Source organism: Phoca vitulina, unplaced genomic scaffold (assembly GCF_004348235.1).
Source record: "Phoca vitulina isolate PV1807 unplaced genomic scaffold, GSC_HSeal_1.0 scaffold9, whole genome shotgun sequence".
NCBI lineage: Eukaryota > Metazoa > Chordata > Mammalia > Carnivora > Phocidae > Phoca > Phoca vitulina.
The window spans coordinates 40,149,172-40,168,714 of NW_022589712.1; the positions used below are offsets into that span (position 1 = coordinate 40,149,172).

A 19,543-nucleotide genomic window follows, 5' to 3' on the forward strand; every position below is an offset into this window, starting at 1 on the left:
ATAAGCTTAACTTTTCTGATGGTGGTACAGATAATATGCTGTGGTAATGAGAAATAAGTAATTCTAACCAGTTAAATGTCAGAACTCAGTAGGTCCCATGGAAAAAGCAACATTCTAAGAATGAGTAGAATTTTTGTATGCAGAGATTGAAAAATAGGAAGCAAAATGAAGATAAAGAGCTTGTTGAGCGGAATACGTATGCTTTAGGAAGACTGATCTGATAATTAGAAGTCAAGCAGTTAAATGTGGAGGCTCTTTTAATCGTGCAATCAAGAACTGTATAGGGGGCCTGCAATAACTTTTCTGAACATAGAATTAACTGAATCTGGATTTAAATATTGGCAGTGATAGAATCATACATAATACCCAGGTTCTGATTTTAGACAATTAGCAGGAAACTGTTACTGTTAACCGGGGAGGGGAGGTGTTTTATTTTTTAAAAAAAAATTTTCAGGGAGTCAGGTTGTAAAAGGAGATGAGGAAAATATGATTCATTTAGTTTATAAAACGTTGACTTAGGGATACTGCACTACATACATGTGTGAGAAAGTGTGTTTGTGTATCTAACAGGAAGTAGAAAACACGGTATGTAACAAAAAAGAAATCCTAGCTAGAGGTGTTTTGGGAATGGAGATGAAAGTTGAAACCATGGCAGCATATGCTGAAGAAGACCATTCAAAGTGTGAAGACTGTAACTTTGACAAAAGCTGTTATTGAAAGGGGTTGCTAGAGAAAAGGGAACCTCAGAAGGAACAATGAAAAAGGGTGAAACAAGTGAATGCCCTATTGTGCAGACCTTAGAAAGAAAGTATTTGACAGCCAGTACATCATTAGTGTCTTGAAAAAGCGATTTCTTTAGAGTGCTGGGATCAGAAGTAGGAGAATCAAACAGCCGTGAGGAAATGTATCCAGTAGGTATAAACTGCTGATTTGAGAATTTATGTAACAAAGATGGTAGTCTCAGAGGGCAGCTGAGTTAAGGAAAGGATTTTTTAGGATGAGATTTCATCATTTATATTTTGAGAGGGGTTAAAGATATGGGCTTTAATCTGTATGAGGGAGAAGGTGATCAAGAGAAGGTATAGAAGTTGGCTTTCCACCAAGACAAAACAAATGACAACAGAAAATTTGAGATTGAGAAAGAATATGGCAGTTGACCTCCATTTTAAAGCACAGTATCTGCTCGATGTTGGCTTTGGGGTAAGGAAAATGAGATTATTATGATTGTGAAAGTAACTAGCATTGCACATGATAGTTGTGGATGACCAGTTAATGTTACTCAAGTTCTTGGGTATAAGCAAAAGATATATTTGTATGGTTTTGTCATGGATCCAGTTGACCATGGTTATAAATAGTTTAGTTGGTGGATATTAATTCTCAACACCAAATATTTCTGCTTCTCTGCTTTCTGAAGGTCATCAATGGTTTGCATTTCCTAGAGTGCTTGTGAGATGTAGGGCCATGTCTCTAGTACTTACTGATCAGTGAGTTGTGAGTTGAAGAAATACACATCAGCCTCTACTTACTGATACAAGATTTCCTTTTTTATCTGTTACAACATGTACATCATTTGAAATGGTGGCTTCCCCAACAGCCTGGACTCCTGAAATGACTATCATAATCAGTTCTGTACAGGTACAAGAGGCAGAACTATGCCTTTGCTGTTTTAAGCCACTGATATTTGGGGGTTGTTACTGAACTAGCTTAACCTGACTAAACTAGGTGGTCGAATTAACTTAATGATGGGAATTCTCCAAGTGTGTCCTGCTCTCATACAAGGGAGTGGGATAATTAAGGATGCCTAGTTGAGTACATGTTGCAAGTGAGTATAGGTAAGTACATACTGCCATAGGGCTTAAACTGGGTTGGAAAGGTGAGATTTAAGTGAGACCAGGAAAGGGTTACAGACCATGTAGGAACTAGCAGAAGGAAGTAGTGCCTCCCCATTAGCTTAAATACAATTGTAAGTTCTTGGTTTTAAAGGCACAAATTGTCATATTTTGGCATATCTGTTTGCTTTAACATTTTCTAGAGGAAATAATTCATCCTCATATGTAGGAGTAGTGTATGTAGTTCTGAGGACTACTCCCATTTATTTCGCTAAAGGTTTTTTGTTTTGTTTTGTTTTTTGTGTTCTGATTCCAGTGTGACTTTCTGTAATGGCCATCAGTCTTTTTCAGATTTCTAAGTTAAAAATAAAATCAGTGCCAGCTATTTGTTAATCCAAATCCATTCATTATCAGAAATAACACTTGTAGGGATGCCTGGGTGGCTCAGTCGGTTAAGCATCTGCCTTCAGCTCAGGTCATGATCCCAGGGTCCTGGGATGGAGTCCCACATCCGGCTCCTTGCTCAGCGGGGAACCTGCTTCTCCCTCTCCATCTGCCTCTTCCTCTGCTCATTCTCTCTCTCTCTGACATACATAAATTCTTAAAAAAAATAAATAACACTTGTAGAATAAGACATCAAAACTCAAAATATATTTAGGTCACATTGGCTTTGAGAAGCCATCATTGTCCTCTTCAGTATTTAGAAGCTGACTTACTATGTAATTTCTTAAGCTTCTTTGATTGTATTTCTCTCTTATACAGGTAATTCAGCATATCACAGGAGAATGCAAGTTTTAGGAAATTTAGAATAAGTCTGCAGGTCAGAATAAACATCCAGTTTTGGATCAGCATTTGTAGTTTATCATGGGCTCAAAGTAAAAAGAGAGTTAAATGTCTATCTGAGGAAAATGTTCCAGACTGACCTTGCTTACATATTCAGCATAAACTGTAAAGCAAATTTCTGTTTTCTAAACCTTAAACTATTTGATTACCTAGAACTTTCATTTTTACTTGAAAAAATTCTACATCATAAACTCTTTGTTTTTCTAGATTCCTGGATTTTGTGAAAATGAAAAAGGCATCGTTCCTTGTAATATTTTGGTTGGCTATAAAGCTGTGTACCGTCTGTGCTTTGGCTTGGCTATGTTCTATCTTCTCCTCTCTCTCCTAATGATCAAAGTGAAGAGCAGCAGTGATCCAAGAGCTGCAGTGCATAATGGGTACGTCTTTGAATAATACAAAAGTCTGGGTAGCCTTTTCTCAGTTATTTTGAGTCTGTCTAAAAAAACTAAAATAGTTATGCAATTTGCAGGTTTATTTTGTTATTCATGAATGACCAGGTAAAAATATCTTCTTGTCTCTACTGAGAATATCAGATTTTAGAAATATAAATATTAAATAGTAGCCTTGGGTTACTTATTGGTATAATCTCTGATGCATGATGTTTTATAGTTCATCATAAAAAGAGGATCAACCAGGGCACCTGGGTGTCACAGTCAGTTGAGCATCCAACTCTTGGTTTTGGCACAGGTCATGATCTCAGGGTGAGATTTAGCCCCACCTCGGGCTCCACACTCAGTGTGGAGTCTGCTTGAGATTCTCTCTCCCTCTCGCTCTGTCCATCCTGCTTGTGCATTCTCTCTAAATTAATTAATTAATTTAAAAAAAAAGGGTCCATATCTGTTACTAATAACGAGGAACTCATTCCTCCTCCTCTTAGCTCTTGGTAGATCATTCTTACTACATGAAACTGAACTTGGTTACTTAGACCTACAGTGCAACCAAAATGAATAACTAATCCTCAGCAGGGTGATTGATTGTCTAAATGGTTGGTTGTACTAGACAATCTAGAAAGAAACTTCAGGGTCCCTTTTATTAATATCCCTTAATGTAGAGCATCACTTCTGGTACTTAATTTGAATGTTTTGAATTTTATCTGTTCTTTTCTCCCCATAATTAAATAAAATTTTTTTTGAGTATCTGCTATTGCTTATTTATTATTATGCTACCGAAGACAGGAAGGATGAACAAGTCAAATACAAATATTAGTGAAAAATATGCTGTGACAGGTTGATTTATTTTGTCCTTGTAGTCATTGGTATTTGTTTATTTGCACTTTTACAAATATATTTATTAAATGTATTTTTAAACACTTCTCAAAATGCATCACAGAATGGCTGTGACAACTATTCCCTGAGATAACACTCTAGTCAAAGTAGCATGCATGTAGCACTCTTAACAACCATCTTTGTTACATGTGTTTTCTTTTTAATTGAGATAAAATTAACATATAACATTGTAGATTTAGCATATACAAAGTGTTGATTTCATACATTTGTATATTGCAGTGTGATTGCCATTGTAGGGGTAGCCAACACCCCAGTCATGTCACATAGTTATTATTTCTTTCTTGTGATGAGAATAGTTAGCAAGTTTGAAGTCTGTAGTACAGTTTTGCTGCTTATAATCACTCTGCTGTGCATTAGATCTCCAGGACTTATTTACTGGTTGCAAGTTTGTTCCTCTTAATGACATCTCCCAATTCCGCCGCCCCCCCCCCCCCCCCCCCCCCCCCCCCCCCCCCCCCCCCCCCGCCCCATGTACCCCATACTCTGGTAACCATTTTATTCTCAATTTTTACAAGCTTGGCTTTTTTAGATTGCACGTATGAGTGATACCATACGGTATTTGTTTTTCTTTGTCTGGCTTATCTCACTTAGCGCAATGCCTTTGCAGTTCATATATGTCCTTGCAAATGGCAGGGTTTGCTTCTTTCTCGTGGCTGTATAACATTCCATTGTGTATCTATACCACAGTTTTTTCATTCATTGACACACACTTAGGTGGTTTTCATATCTTGTGTATTGTGAATAATGCTGTAGTAAACATGGGAGAGCAGGCATCTTTCTGGTGTCCTGTTTCCGTTTCCTTTGGATATAAAACTAGAAGTGGAACTGCTAGATCATATGATAGTTTCTATTTTTAATTTTTTGAGGAACCTTTATACTGTTTTTCATAGTGGCTGAACTAGTTTCCATTCCCACCAACCCTGCACAAGGGTTTCCTTTTCACGCATCCTTGTCAACCCTTGTTACTTCTTGTCTTCTTAATGATAGCCATTTCATTTTAACAGGTGTGAGATGATACCTCATAATGGCTTTGATTTACATTTCCCAGATGATTAGTGATATTGAGCACCTTTTCATATACCTGTTGGCCATTCGTATGTCTTCTCTGGAAAAATATCTAAGTTCCTTTGCCCATCTTTTAATTGGATTTTCTGTTTCTTCTTGATTTAGTCTTGATAGGTAGTACGTTTTTAAGAATTTATCCTTATCTTCTGGTTATCCAATTTGTTGACATACAATCCTTCAAGCAGTTTCTTATGAATGTATGTATTTTCATAGTATCAGTTGTAATGTCTTCTCTTTTGTTTCTGATTTTGAGTATTCTTTTTTTTTTTTTAGTCTAGCCAAAGGTTTGTCAGTTTTGTTTATCTTTTTGAAATACCAGCTCTTAGTTTCGTTGATCTATGTGTTTTCTGTTCTGAATCATGTTTATTTCCACTCTGATCTTTGTTATTTCCCTGCGTCTGCTAACTTTGGCCCTCTTTTTTCTGGTCTTTGAGGTATACAGTTAAGGTTATTAGAGATCTTTCTGTTTTCTTAATATATGCATTTATTACTATATACTTCCTCTAAGAACTGCTTTTGCAGCGTCCTGTATGTTTTATTTATTACATTGTGTTTCTATTTTCATTTGTTTAAGAGATAATTTCTTTTTTGATTTCTTTGATCTCTTGGTTTTGCAGGAATGGGTTGTTTAGTTTCCACATGCTTGGAAATTTTCCAGGTTTCCTTTTGTTGATTCTAGTTTCATTCTGTTGTAGTTGGAAAAAATACTTGGTATGATTTCAGTCTTCTTAAATTTGAAAAGACTTTTTTGGGTCCTATCATATAATCTGTTCATACTGGAGAGTGCACTTAAGAAGAATGTATATTCTGTTGTTGGATGGAATGTTCTATATATGTGTTAGGTCCATTTGGCCTAACATATGGTTCAAATCCAGCATTTCCTTGTTGATTTTCTGTCTGGAGGATTTATCCATTGCTGAAAGTGTGGGGTATTGAAGTCTACTACTGTTTAACATCTGTTAGTATTTGCTTAATATACTTAAGTGTTCCGATGTTGGGTTATATTTACGATTTATGTATTTACGATTGTTGTATCTTTGTGGAGAATTGAGTTGGCCCCTTTATCATTATATAACAGCCTTCTTTGTCTGTTACCTTTTTTTTTTTTTTTTTTTAAGATTTTATTTATTTGTCAGAGCACAAGCAGGCAGAGCAGGCAAAGGGAGAAGCAGGCTTCCCGCTGAGCAGGGAGCCTGATGCAGGGCTGGATCCCAGGACGCTGGGATCATGACCTGAGCCAAAGGTAGACACTTAACCGGCTGAGCCACCCAGGCACCCCATTGTTACCTTTTTTGTCTTAAGTTTTTTTTGTTTGATATAGGTATGCTAACCCCACTTTCTTTTGCTTTCCAATTGCATGGAATATCCTTTATTATCCCTTCATTTGGAGCCTATGAGTGTCCTTAAATCTGAAGTGAGTCTTGTATGCAGCATATAGTTGGGTCTTGGTTTTTTATCCATCTAGCCACACCATGCCTTTTGATTGGTAAATTTAGTATATACACATTTAGGGTAATTATTGATATGTAAGGCCTTAGCAATGTTCTTATTCATTGCTTTCTGGTGGTTCTGTATTTCCATTGTTTCTTTTTTCCTCCATTTCTGCCTGCTTTTGTAAATTGGTGTTCTCTGGTTCTTTTGTTTCCCTTTTTTCTTTTGTGAATCTACTGTAGGTTTTTACTTTGTGGTTACTGTGAGGCTTACATAAAACATCTTTTAGATAAAACAGTCCATTTTAAGCTGATAGCAACTTAACTCCAATTGTATACAAAAGCTCTTATCCATTTACTCCTTCCCTTTTGTAGTTTTGATGTCACAATTTACCACTTTTTATATTATGTATTAACCTAGTATAGTTTTTTAATACTTCTTATTAACCTTTATAGTTAAATATTAACATGTCATCATATTATAGAATTAGTTTCCTAGATCTTACTGTATATTTTCACCAGTCTGTTACATACTTTCATACGTTTTCATGTTACTAATTAGCATCTTTTCATTTAAGCTTGAACTTTGACCATTTTTTGCAAGATAGGTCTATTAGTGGTGAACTTAGCTTTTATTTATCTGGGAAAGTCTATTTCTCTTTCATATCTGAAGGATGACTGGTAGATAGAGTATTCTTGGCTGGCAGTTTTTTCTTTCACAACTTGGAATGTGTCATTCCCCTCTCTCCTGGCCTGTAGAATTTCTGCTGAGAAATCCACTGATAGCTTAGTGGGAGATCATTTGTAGATTAAGATCCTTTTTTCTCTGGCTGCTTTTAAGATTCTCTCTTTTTCTTCCATCTTTGACAGTTTGTGTTTTAGAGAAGGTCTTTTGCATGGAGATAATAATCTATTTAGAGTTGTGAACTCAGGTTATAATACTTCCCAAGCTTGGGAAATTCTCCGTTATTTCTTTAAATAAACTTTGCCCCCTTCTTTCTCTCCTCTCCTCTGGAACGCTAATTATTCTAATGTTCAGATACCATAGATCAAATGGGCTTTCTTCACTCTTTTTCATTCTTTTTTCCTCTGTTCACTACTATCGGGTTATTTCAAAATTTGTGTTCTCTAGGTTGCTGATTCTGTCCTACATTTGATCTACCCTGCTGCAAGTGCTTGTTTGCATTTTTCATTTCTTTCATCAAATTCTTCAGCTCCAGATGTTGGTTCATTTTTTATGGTTTCTGGCTTTGCTAAATTTCTTGTTTTGTTCACGTATTTTTTTTTCCCGATTTTGTCTTTTTGTGTTTTCTGGTAGCTCATTGAGTTTCCTTAAAGCAGCTGTTTTCTTTATTCACTAGATTGCAAGATTCCGTGCTTTTGAGCTCAGTTGTTGGATTATCATCTTTTGGTGTTGGAATGTTTTCTTGTTTTCATGTTCCCTGTAGTTTTGTGTTGTTGCTTGAGGTAGCAGATATCTCAGGTCTGTACTGGTTGCCCTCAGATGGGGTATACTCTTCTTGATCCTATTATATGTGTCTGGGGTTCTCTTTGACCTTGTATTTATACACTTGCTGCACACTTCCTGCTCCCTTTTGTGGAAGAAATCTTAAGCTTTTATGACTTCTCTGGTTCTTAAAACTCACCTTACTGGCTACTGGAACTCTTTGTTTCCAGGTGGCGGCAGTACAGCTCCAGTTTGTGGTTTCTCCCTTATCTCCAGATCATGGAGCACTCTCATTACTGGATTGGCTCTTTCTGCCACACTTGGGAGCACAAAGAACTGGCGGCCCAGTGGGAGGTGTGGGTTTAGTACTCCAGGTGTTTGGGGTCCCACATAGCCAGCGGAGATATCCTTGGCTGAGGATCTCCCAGAGACTTGTGAACATACTTCCTGCTTAAGTCCTGAATGTAGTTGGCAGAAACTGTGTTCCTTTAATGCTTTTTGACATTCTTATCTGCTGCTTTCCCCATCTCCTATCTCCCCTTAGTCATGGAGGTCCTGCCTCAGTAATCTGGGTACTTCTGGAAAGAAATGGGTTTCTCCAGAATTGTCCCACAGAGTTGGGGTAGCTGTCACTCACAGCTCTCATTTTCCCCCATGGGAGAGGTTGCTGCCAGATTGTGTCCATACTGTATTGCCATGGTGTAGGGGCGGTGCTGACAGAATTCCTCTTCTCTCTGCTGACTGAAACTCATCTCCCCACCCCAGCCCCCGATACACACACACGCCATGCAGGAATCTTACCTCAGAAGGGCTAGACTTTTATAAAGCGTCTCCAATTCATGGGTATTTGCCCACGTCGGCACTCTAGGTTTTCCCCAACTGGGAGAGGCTGGGAGGGGTTAGGGAAGTTTATTGGTTCTGCAGCCCATACCAAAGTCTGTCTGCTTATTACCAAATACACAGGTGCGGAAGACTTTTCCTGGGTCTCCTGGCAAATGTTTCTGGATCTCACATCTTCCACAGAGGCACTTCTGTTGATGGATGCCTAATTAGTTGTTAAAAACAGGGGAACCAAAAAATAGGGACTTTCGCCATCAAGATGCTGATGTCCTAAAAGCTGGGTTTTTTGTTATCATCACAGTTTTGGATGGAGCATTTATCATGTGTTTGTAAAACTATTCATTTGTACAGTGCACCTTATATTGTCACATATTACCCCATTCTTATTTTTAATTTCTTCTTATTCATGTAAAATTAACATACAGTGTGTTAACATTAGTTTCAGGTGTACAATATAATGATACAACAATTCTTTATATTTCTCAGCATTCATCAAGAGAAGTGTACTCTTAATCCCTTTTATCTATTTCACCCACCTCCCCTCTGGCATCCACTAGTTTGTTCTCTGTATTTAAAGTCTGGGGGTTTTTTTTGTTTGTCTTTTCTTTGTTCATTTGTTTTCTTCCTTAAATTCCACATATGAGTGAAATCATATGGTATTTGTGTTTCTCTGACTTATTTCACTTAGCATTATACCCACTCATTATTTAAAATCAACCTGTGAATAGAGAACTGATATTCTCATTTTCTCATAGTGAATTAGTTATAAATCTGTCTTTTCCTAAAACTGTCCTAAACAGTCACATAAACTGTTTTTTCAGATGCTCTTAAATGATTTCATATATGAAACTATTTGTTGAGTGAATATTTATTAGTAAACTATATTTCTATTTCTTTTAGATTTTGGTTCTTTAAATTTGCTGCAGCGATTGCTATTATTATTGGGGCTTTCTTCATTCCAGAAGGAACTTTTACAACTGGTAATAAATCTTTTCTTAATTGTGTGATGTTGATGTTTTGTAAAGAAACCGACATAACTGTTACCTGGGACTGTAACATTACTTGTTTTGTTTTGTTTTTTAACCGCAGTTGGCAAAATCATGGCATTTGTGTAAAATATTTTCCCTTTCATGTATTGTATGAAGATGAAGTAATAAAAAGTGAACCAGCCACAAAAAAACATTTGTATGTGTTTTTTCTTTCTTTCAGTGTGGTTTTATGTAGGCATGGCAGGTGCCTTTTGCTTCATCCTCATACAGCTAGTCTTACTTATTGATTTTGCCCATTCATGGAATGAATCATGGGTTGAAAAAATGGAAGAAGGGAACTCAAGATGTTGGTATGCAGGTAAGCTTTTGTCTTACAAAGCATCTTCAAGATAGATGAACTCTGAAGGTGAGAGCATATATGTAGACTATAGGGAAATCAAGATTTTTATGATGTAAGTTTTTGTGAAGAGGTGTTTACTTCAAAAGTTTGTGAGTGGCATCTTATCACATTGTGTCAACAACTTTACTTGTTGAGATAGCTTTTAGGGAATCAATTAGAACATACCCAAGAGCCAGGAAATAATCCAAAATACCTTGAATGGCTAAAATAGATGTTGCAAAGGCTACTGCTGACAGTATGTACTTTTTACAGCCTAATTTCCTATTCTAGAGCAGGTTAAAAATATTAAAGGGACTAGGACTGCTAGAAATAAACAGTGGCATCATTTATAAACAGCATGCAGAAAAAATATGAAAAGCAACTCTAGAACATTTCATTTTATATAAGTAGAAAGATGCCTTTTTGTGTCAGTAACACATAAAGGGATTCTTATAGTAGTGTGACTGTTTTATTTGTAAAGATGAGCTTGAGTCCAGTGGTTATACTGCAGGGCAGGGATCAGAATTCATTGGCTTGCCGCAGATGATGAAAAGGAGGGAAGAGACTTGGGTTAAGTGCATAGTCAGTGCTTGTGCAAACAGAACTGTGATGAAGACTCTATTTAAGGTGCGCATAGCTGCTGCTCAGTTTCATATAGTAGTTGCCTTATGGAAATGTGGGCTCAGTATTGCTTAAATTTTTTCTGATTTCTTTCAAAAGAAGCCATAAATCTAAATTTTTATGTGAAATGATCTGAGTTTCAGCTAAATATTTTCAATCAGATTGAAAGTTATATCCATTGTATCTGCTAGTCTGGTATTTCTCTCACAACTAGTTTGTGGTATTTGATCTCGGTGGTTAAAATAGAGTTTAGTATTCAAAGAAATAAGCTTTAGTCATTTGGGAAATTCACTTTTATAGAACACCTCATTCTTTAATGCAAATCTAATGCAAGAGTTTCTGTTTTGTTCCCTGCTGTATCACCAGTGCTTAGAACTTTGTAGGCATTTAATAAATATTTGTTGGGTGGATCCCGTCAGGCACATCTGCATAAACACCTGTATACTGAGCACATATTAGCACAAAAACAAACACATTGTATGTGTTTTAATATACATAGAAGAAACTTGGGTTGTCTTATTAAATAATAATGATTTACTGTTACATAATAAAATATTTTTAAAAGATAATTAGTTAAGGGGTGCCTGGGTGGCTCATTCAGCTGTGCGTTGGGACTCTTGATCTCATCTCAGGTCTTGATCTCGTGGTTGTGAGTTCAAGCCCTGTGTTGGGCTCCACACTAGGCATGGAGACTACTTAAAAAAAATATTTTTAAATAAAAAATATAATTAGTTAATACAGAAAAGCATTGTTTAGTGGGCTTAGCATTAAGTAAGTTTCCTTTTATTTTTCCGTATTTTGAAAATTATGGCTAATGTATGTGAATGTGTTTGTAATGGAGCTATTACTATTAATAAAATATTTAATATGTCACCTAACTTACTGTCCTTGAAAATACTATAGTGAGCTATGTGTGAGGACCATAAAATCACTGTGATAAAGTTCAGAAATATTCTTCTCTGCTTTTATAGCCTGCATAATGCTGACAATGGTAGTTGCTTAAAATACATTTTGAATAAAATGATTGTTTTTAAAATGAGCCCTATGCCTAATTCCTAATATTCGTGATAAATTCTAATTGTCCAATTATATTTCTTTCACAGCATTGTTATCAGCTACAGCTCTGAATTATCTGCTGTCTTTAGTTGCTATCGTCCTATTCTTTGTTTATTATACTCATCCAGCCAGTTGTTCAGAAAATAAAGCATTCATCAGTGTCAACATGCTCCTCTGCCTTGGTGCCTCTGTAATGTCTATACTGCCAAAAATCCAAGTATGATCTTTATATCATTAGTTTTTATGAAACTTCCATTTTTCTAAGTTTTCCCTAAATCTTGAATGATGTCAGAATATTTATTTGTCTTGCTTAATTTTTCTTTGTAGGAATCACAACCAAGATCTGGTTTGTTACAGTCTTCAGTAATCACAGTCTACACAATGTATTTGACATGGTCTGCCATGACCAATGAACCGGGTATGTTTTGTTTGCTTGGGTTCTTTTTAATGAATTCTACAACTTTTTTTTTTTTCAAAGATGGTCATTTTGAGAAATTAAGCTATTTAAAAAGTAAGCCTCTAGGGGTGCCTGGGTGGCTTAGTGGGTTAAGCATCTGACTCTTGATTATGGCTCAGGTCATTGATCTCATGGATCCTGAGATCATCCCTGGTCACTCAGCAGAGAGTCTGCTTAAGATCCTTTCTCTTCCTCGGATCCTCTCCCCCCCCAACCCCCCACCTCCCACGCAACGCTCTCTTGCTCTTGCTTTCTCTCTTTCTAAAGTAAATCTTTAAAAAAGAAAAATAAGCCTCTAGAGGAATAAACAGTATGGAAATAATACCATTTTCATGTTTGATGTACTGCTATGTATTTTTTCACTTTGTTTCTTTCACTAATAAATTATAAGAAATTAATGTGAAAATTATAACAAATATACCTAATTTGTACAGTCGTATTTATGATAGTATATATAGAAAGAAAAGCTGTTAAAATGCTCCTTGATTCATTGTTAAGCAGTATAGTTTGTTTTTATTTTTTTTTTTTACTAATTAAGATATTTTTGTCTGTGAGTACCTTGCAAGTGAATGTAATTGGGCTTTCTAATGAATCTGTAGGCCAGTTAAACTGCATTCCATGAGATTAGAAGCCAATATATATCATTTGGGGTGAAACAAATTAGCGAGAAATTAGTTACTGATTTTGAAAAGAAAATGTTCACTTTTACTTAAGAAAATTATGAAATGTCATCTGAATCTGATTTCAAGTTTATAAACTCAGTAGGTACTTTATCAGTAGTTGGAGGAAAGCTGTTTTTAGTATTAAAGAAAGATTATTTTTGTTCAGGTGTTAAGTGGTTAGAAAAAAAATTTTATTAATTTGCTTTAGAGCTTACTCTTAATCTGAATGGCTCTAAGATAAGAATCATTTTTTTTTCTTGTTTGTTTTTTCCCCTAATTAAGGATCGTTTCATTAATAAGATGGTAGTTGATATATCTGGCTTTGTGGGAGAGAAAAACATTTGGGTACTTCAGTGAATACAAACCTTACTTTTTCTTACGAAAGTTAAATACGGATTAGGTCATTAAGAGTTATTTAGACATTTCCACAAAGCATTTGTTAAAATTCTAGTAACTGGTAATTTTATGTGTAAGCTACCTTGCTTACATAGCAACATACTTTGACAAGTTTATAAATTTCATAAAGTCACTGTTGTTCTCTTACAACGTATATTAGGAAAAGCCACTGTATTTTCGTTTAGAACACCTGAATTTTATTCTTAAGTGTACTAGAGTTTTATTATACTTAGGAGAGCTCATCTAAATTTCACCTGTTTCTTGATCAATAGAAAGCTTAATATCTCAGTTCTCGAGGTTTAAAATGAAATTACTTGATTTTTCTGGACACTTCTATAAAATTAGCAGTATGATATTTAAAAGGTCTCATTATCAATAAATACAGGTTGTTTCAAAGTATTTTTTTCTTATATTTGTACCTTTTTCCTGGAAAATTTTTTGAATATGCAAGGCCATAAAGAGTTAAAAAAAAAAAAAAAACTGTAACTAGGCCCCCCAAAATAAATTATTTTTTATACTAGTTCTGACATTTTAATTTGACCTTAATTTACATTACAGAAACAAACTGCAACCCAAGTCTACTAAGCATAATTGGGTACAATACAACAAGCACTGTTCCAAAGGAGGGGCAGTCTGTCCAGTGGTGGCATGCTCAAGGAATTATAGGACTGATCCTCTTTTTATTGTGTGTGTTTTATTCAAGGTAAGAAAAATTGTGGATTTTTTTTTAACAAGAAATCTAGCCATTCATTTAAAAATCATTTTTTTTAAATACCCTTTTTCCTTCTTTCTTAACTGTCTTTTATGCAGCATCCGTACTTCGAACAACAGTCAGGTTAATAAATTGACTCTAACAAGTGATGAATCAACATTAATAGAAGATGGTGGAGCCAGAAGTGATGGATCACTGGAGGATGGAGATGATGCTCATCGAGCTGTAGATAATGAAAGGGATGGTGTTACTTATAGTTATTCCTTCTTTCACTTCATGCTTTTCTTGGCTTCACTCTATATCATGATGACCCTTACCAACTGGTACAGGTAATTATATTTCATGTGCATGTGGAAATTTTGATGCTTTTCATGATTGCATTGCAAAGCATGTGGTATGAAGTACTTTTTATCCTCCAATGTATTCCAAAATTTACATCTAAATGAATAATGAGATCAGTATGAGAAATGTAGACTTTCCTTCCTTGCTTTGGCATTAATATTGAAATACTTCCAAATCTTGAAGAAATTAAAATCGGAAGCTTCATGAAATTAACACATTTTTTACAGAAATACCATGTTAATAGTTGATTCAACACAATGCTTTATTTTTTTGACACTGTAACCAATCCCTGGCATGGTGTAAGATAAATCTTTTTCTCTGTTTTGTTCAAACTATTGTTAAAAGCACTTAAGTTTTCAGAATTGAGAAATACATTAATGTAGATTAATATAAAGAATATGGCTACTCTAAAATTGGATCCTTAGAACTCTCCGTAGCTGTAATTTATGCTTTTTGATTACTTTACAATTTATAAATCTTTTTCTGGTAATAGGAAGGTAGTTATTTTGTTTTCAAAAAATTTCTAATTTTGTCGAAGTGGTTACTGAGAGATCCAATTTAAGATTCAAGTTGAACTATATGGTTTGGAAAGTTCTGTTTTTAATAATTTTTAAGCAGAATACCCTTCACAACTTGTAAGAGGACTTTGAATATCAGAAAAAGATGTAGAAAAAAGATTATTTTTCATTTTAAGAGCAGACTTTACTGGCATTTACTATTGAAAAATAAGTATTTTTTAAAATTCCTACACTGCAGCATATTAAGTGATAAGAATCCATGTAGTGTTCAGTAATTCACAGCTTTGGCTGTCAGATAATATTAAACGTTAAGACTTCAGATTGGGGTACCTGGCTGGCTCAGAGGAGCATGTGACTCTTGATCTCAGGGTTGTGAGTTTGAGCCCCATGGTGGGTATAAAGATTACTTAAAAACCTTAAAAAAAAAAAGAAAACCCAAAACTTTAGATGAAAAATATTTTTGGTATGTTTCATTTGCACAAAGAGTAGGTAAATTTGGGATGTATTCTGAATCTCTTAAATCTGAAAAGGCTGAAGGTGGGAGAGCGGTTCCCATATATATACACTTTGAACAGATTATACTTTCTATACAGGATAGGATTGAGAAGTCTTTTTCAATCCCTTTTCCCCGGGGGGAGAAGCAGGCTCCCTGCTGAGGAAGGAGCCTGATGCGGGACTCGATCCCAGGACCTTGGGATCATGACCTGAGCCGAAGGCAGACGTTTAACCAACTGAGCCACCCAGGCGCCCCTAGGATTGATAAGTTTTTTATAACAGTATCTTACTTATCCAGGCATCACACTCCATTTCTCTGCTATCTCTGACTACTAAGCCAAAAATACAGGTTCCCCCCGACTTTGTTTTAGTTTGTATTACGCTACTTCATTTTTATGAAACTTATATTAGTACCTGTTTTTGTTAACTGAAAGAAACCCAAAGAGAAATTTTGCTTTTAAGAAAAAAGCCATTTACCTTACTCACGTAGGTATTTTGTAAAAGCAGAGTGGCCTAACAAACTTTCAGAAAGTGAGGACCTGTACATAAAGAGCCTCTGAGTATTAGTAAAAGGGCTACTTCAGAGGCCAATGTCCTTTACTCTTTTAAAGGAAATTGATTTTTACCTTCACATTAGCTATTAAAGTAGTATGGCAAGTAGGGCAACAGATTATTAGCTCAGCAATTGTGTATCTGTTATCACAAACTGTATACAAAGAACACCTTTGAAGTAAAGCTAAATAAGTAGCATGATAGCTGATAATCCAACCCTTTCCCTTTCATTTTTTTCTTAAATTTTAGGTACGAGCCTTCTCGTGAGATGAAGAGTCAGTGGACAGCGGTGTGGGTGAAAATCTCTTCTAGCTGGATTGGCATCGTGTTGTATGTTTGGACACTAGTGGCACCACTTGTTCTTACAAATCGTGATTTTGATTGAACGGGACTTCTGGCATGAAAGTCCCACTTTGATCATTGCTTGAGATTAACAGTATTCCCAACTTTTGTAAAGTTGTGTATGTGTGTGCTTCCCATGTAGCTTCTCCAGTGTTCTGGCATGAATTAGATTTTATCGCTTGCCATTTTATTCATTGTATTCTTGCCATACACATTGATACATGTGTTAGAATGAATTACAAAGGGAGAGATTTAGGAGTCTGGTGGTGAGTTAGGAAAAGTGGACATTGTTAGGTTTATCCTTAGCTCTGTGCCTGTGAAATTAAGAGTAAAAACAGAACTGACAGTTTGATTTTTAAATTGTGCTAGTCCCTGTTTTAGAAAGTATAAAAGGAAATGTATGGCTGCCTTTTGAAATATTTGATGCCTTGCCCTACAAGAGACTGCAAAGAACGTGGCTGTTGTAAAATTGTATAAACAAGTTGTCTGAAAAATCTTTTCAGGTTTTTCCCTTGATGTGAAGATAAGGAATATATACAGGTAGGGAGTGTTTGATGGACAACAGTGTAAATTATGATGGAGATTAAGAGACAGAGGCTTCATAGAAAGATTGGTGGTGGTGGGTTACTAATTTGAATACCCAGTTAGGTTGTAATCTTCCCTGGGTAGGGATGGCCTTTCATACCAACATACCAACTTTGTTTTAGTCGTTACAAACACTTGCAAAAGTATAGGTTCAATGGAGATGTTAGGAACTCTGAAGGATTTAGACAGAGCTTTTGAAAAAGATAATCGTGGGTTAGAAGGGGCACTTTGAAAGTTCATTTTGAAAATCAAAGGTGGTAAACTTGACAGGATGAAACTGTAATATACTAAGCCTCAGGAGATACTTAGGTAAAATCTAGTCCAATCCTTCATTTTAAAAATGAAGAAAACTGTAGCTAATCAGTGACCAACCTGGGAAATCCCAAGTTTCCCCAAAATAGCTGGTATTCTTTTGGCTTTCAAAAATAACTTATATTCAAAATACATGCATAATAGGTTATACACCTCATTAGTGGTGGATAATTTGTTATGTGATTTGCTGGTGTCCAGCTTGCCTTCTACCCATAAACTGAGGCCAGGAGAATGATGGAATGCTATAGAATATAAACTGCTTATAGTACACTATACAGTTCAGAAGATGTTTAAAATGCTTTTGTATCTGCTGCCATCTAATTGAAATATAGTTTATTATAATTACAATTGTTCCAACCTGAAAATCAAGCAGTATGACAGTTAACTTAGAAACTTAGTTACTTGTACATGTTATTAGTGTCTTAATCTTAAAAATCTACATTTGCTTCTTTTAAGGTATTTATTAATGTAAAATGAGAGAGAACAATTCAACTTAAACTTAATTCCCCAACTTTATTCTGTGTGTTGATACTGTGTTCCATCATTTTGAATGGCTGTGTTCTATCTCTAAATAAATGAATTGAGAGAAAGTGTGTGGTGTATTAATTCTGTAGCAACTCAAATTTAGGTGGCTGTAATACTCAGACCTACTTTTTTTCTCTGTATATGAAAGAACCTGAAACAGGGTTAACTGTCCATTTGTGTGCTGAAAACCTGAATTGTTTTAAAGGTGGCAGTTACACCCTTTTGGTCCTCTATAAGTAACCCCTGAAATTGGATCTCAGGTAATTAAAGTGACGTTCTCCTAAAGAGCCTTTAGTAGATGGGCCAGTTTAGTTTGGAGAATATTTTTAATTCATTTGATAAATATTCTATATCTGTGTCCTGTAGGCATTTTTCCTAAGTTGCAAATGGATGCTTTCTGACACAAGATGACATAAAAAAGTCCCTTAACAACAAAAAGTAGAAATGAAGTACTCTATTTCATATGAGTTAACAAGGGTTAGTACTTTATTCAATAATTTAAAATGGTATGATTTCTCCAATATTACAGGCAAGACAATGGCTATGGGCATTTACTCAGAAAAATCTTATGTTCACACAATCTGTACACGAACATTCATTGCTTTATTTGCAATGGCCCAAGCTGGAAACATCCCAAAAGTCCTTCAACTGGTGAATGTTTAAACACACAGTGGTACATCTATACCATGGACTACTAAACAATAAAAGAAGAATGAACTTTTGGTACACAAACAACTTGACTGGATCTCCAAGGAAGTATGCAACTGTATTAAAAAGCCAATCCCAAAAGGTCACATAGAGTATCATTTCATTTATTATAATACGCTTTCAGTGATGAAAATAAAGAATCAGTGGTTCTTTGGAACCAGGGATTAGGAGAATCCTTGTGGGTGGGTTAAATGATTAGTTCTGCAAGAAACTGCCATCTTCCAGAGTGTTCACACTATCAATGTATGAACCATTCAGTTTCTTTGCATCCTTGCCAGCATTTGGGGTCACTAATTTTAGCAATTCTGATAGGAATATTGTGTTACCTCATTCTGGTTTTGTTTTTTTTTTTTAAGATTTTATTTATTTGACACAGCAGGAACACAAGTAGGGGGGAGGGAGAGGGAGAAGCAGGCTTCCCACTGAGCAGGGAGCCCGACGTGGGGCTCGATCCCAGGACCCTGGGATCATGACCTGAGCCAAAGGCAGACGCTTAACGACTGAGCCACGCAGGCGCCCCTCATTGTGGTTTTTTGTTTTTTTTTTTTTTAAAGATTTTATCTATTTGACAGAACACAAGTAGGCACAGCAGCAAGGAGAGGGAGAAGCAGGCTCCCCGCTGAGGAAGGAGCCCGATGCAGGGATCGATCCCAGGACCCTGAGATCATGACCTGAGCTGAAGGCAGACCCCCCCTCATTGTGGTTTTAATTTGCCTTTCCCAAATGGCTAATGATGTTGAATATCTCTTCATTTGCTTTTTTGCCATCTATAGGTCCTCAGTAAAATGTCTATTCGTGCCTTTTGGCAATTTTGTAACTGGATGGTTTTTTATTGTAATTTGAGTTTTGAGTTAATATATTCTAGATACACATCTTTTATCAGATAAATGGTTTGCAGATATTTTCTTCTAGTCTATCTTTGTCTTTCCATCTGAACAGGGTCTTTTGCAGAGCAGAAGTGCTTAATTTTGATGAGCTTCAATTTATCAATTTTTAAAAGACCTAACGTTTTTTCTGTGTTGTAGTTCCTTTATATTAAACTTGTCACTACTTGGCCAGCTCAACACACTTCTTTTTAGTACTGCCCTGTAACAGCTCTGAAAGCATCCCCATTTACTGGGCAGATGCTCCATTCTTACACCCTTGATTTTC

The 19,543-nt window shown here is 35.8% G+C and overlaps 1 protein-coding gene across 1 annotated transcript in view; it reads left to right on the top strand.

Moving 5' to 3' along the window:
• SERINC1 (serine incorporator 1) overlaps nt 1–17,764 on the top strand; it is a 34,403-nt gene extending 16,639 nt beyond the window's left edge. Inside the window, exons 3-10 of the mRNA XM_032407972.1 lie at nt 2,880–3,049; nt 9,641–9,720; nt 9,950–10,087; nt 11,833–12,002; nt 12,113–12,203; nt 13,859–14,003; nt 14,111–14,341; nt 16,169–17,764. Of these exons, the coding sequence (XP_032263863.1) occupies nt 2,880–3,049; nt 9,641–9,720; nt 9,950–10,087; nt 11,833–12,002; nt 12,113–12,203; nt 13,859–14,003; nt 14,111–14,341; nt 16,169–16,304 (1,161 nt within the window). The 3' untranslated portion in view covers nt 16,305–17,764. The remainder of the gene's footprint in view (nt 1–2,879; nt 3,050–9,640; nt 9,721–9,949; nt 10,088–11,832; nt 12,003–12,112; nt 12,204–13,858; nt 14,004–14,110; nt 14,342–16,168) is intronic.
• The last annotated feature ends 1,779 nt before the right edge of the window (nt 17,765–19,543 follow it).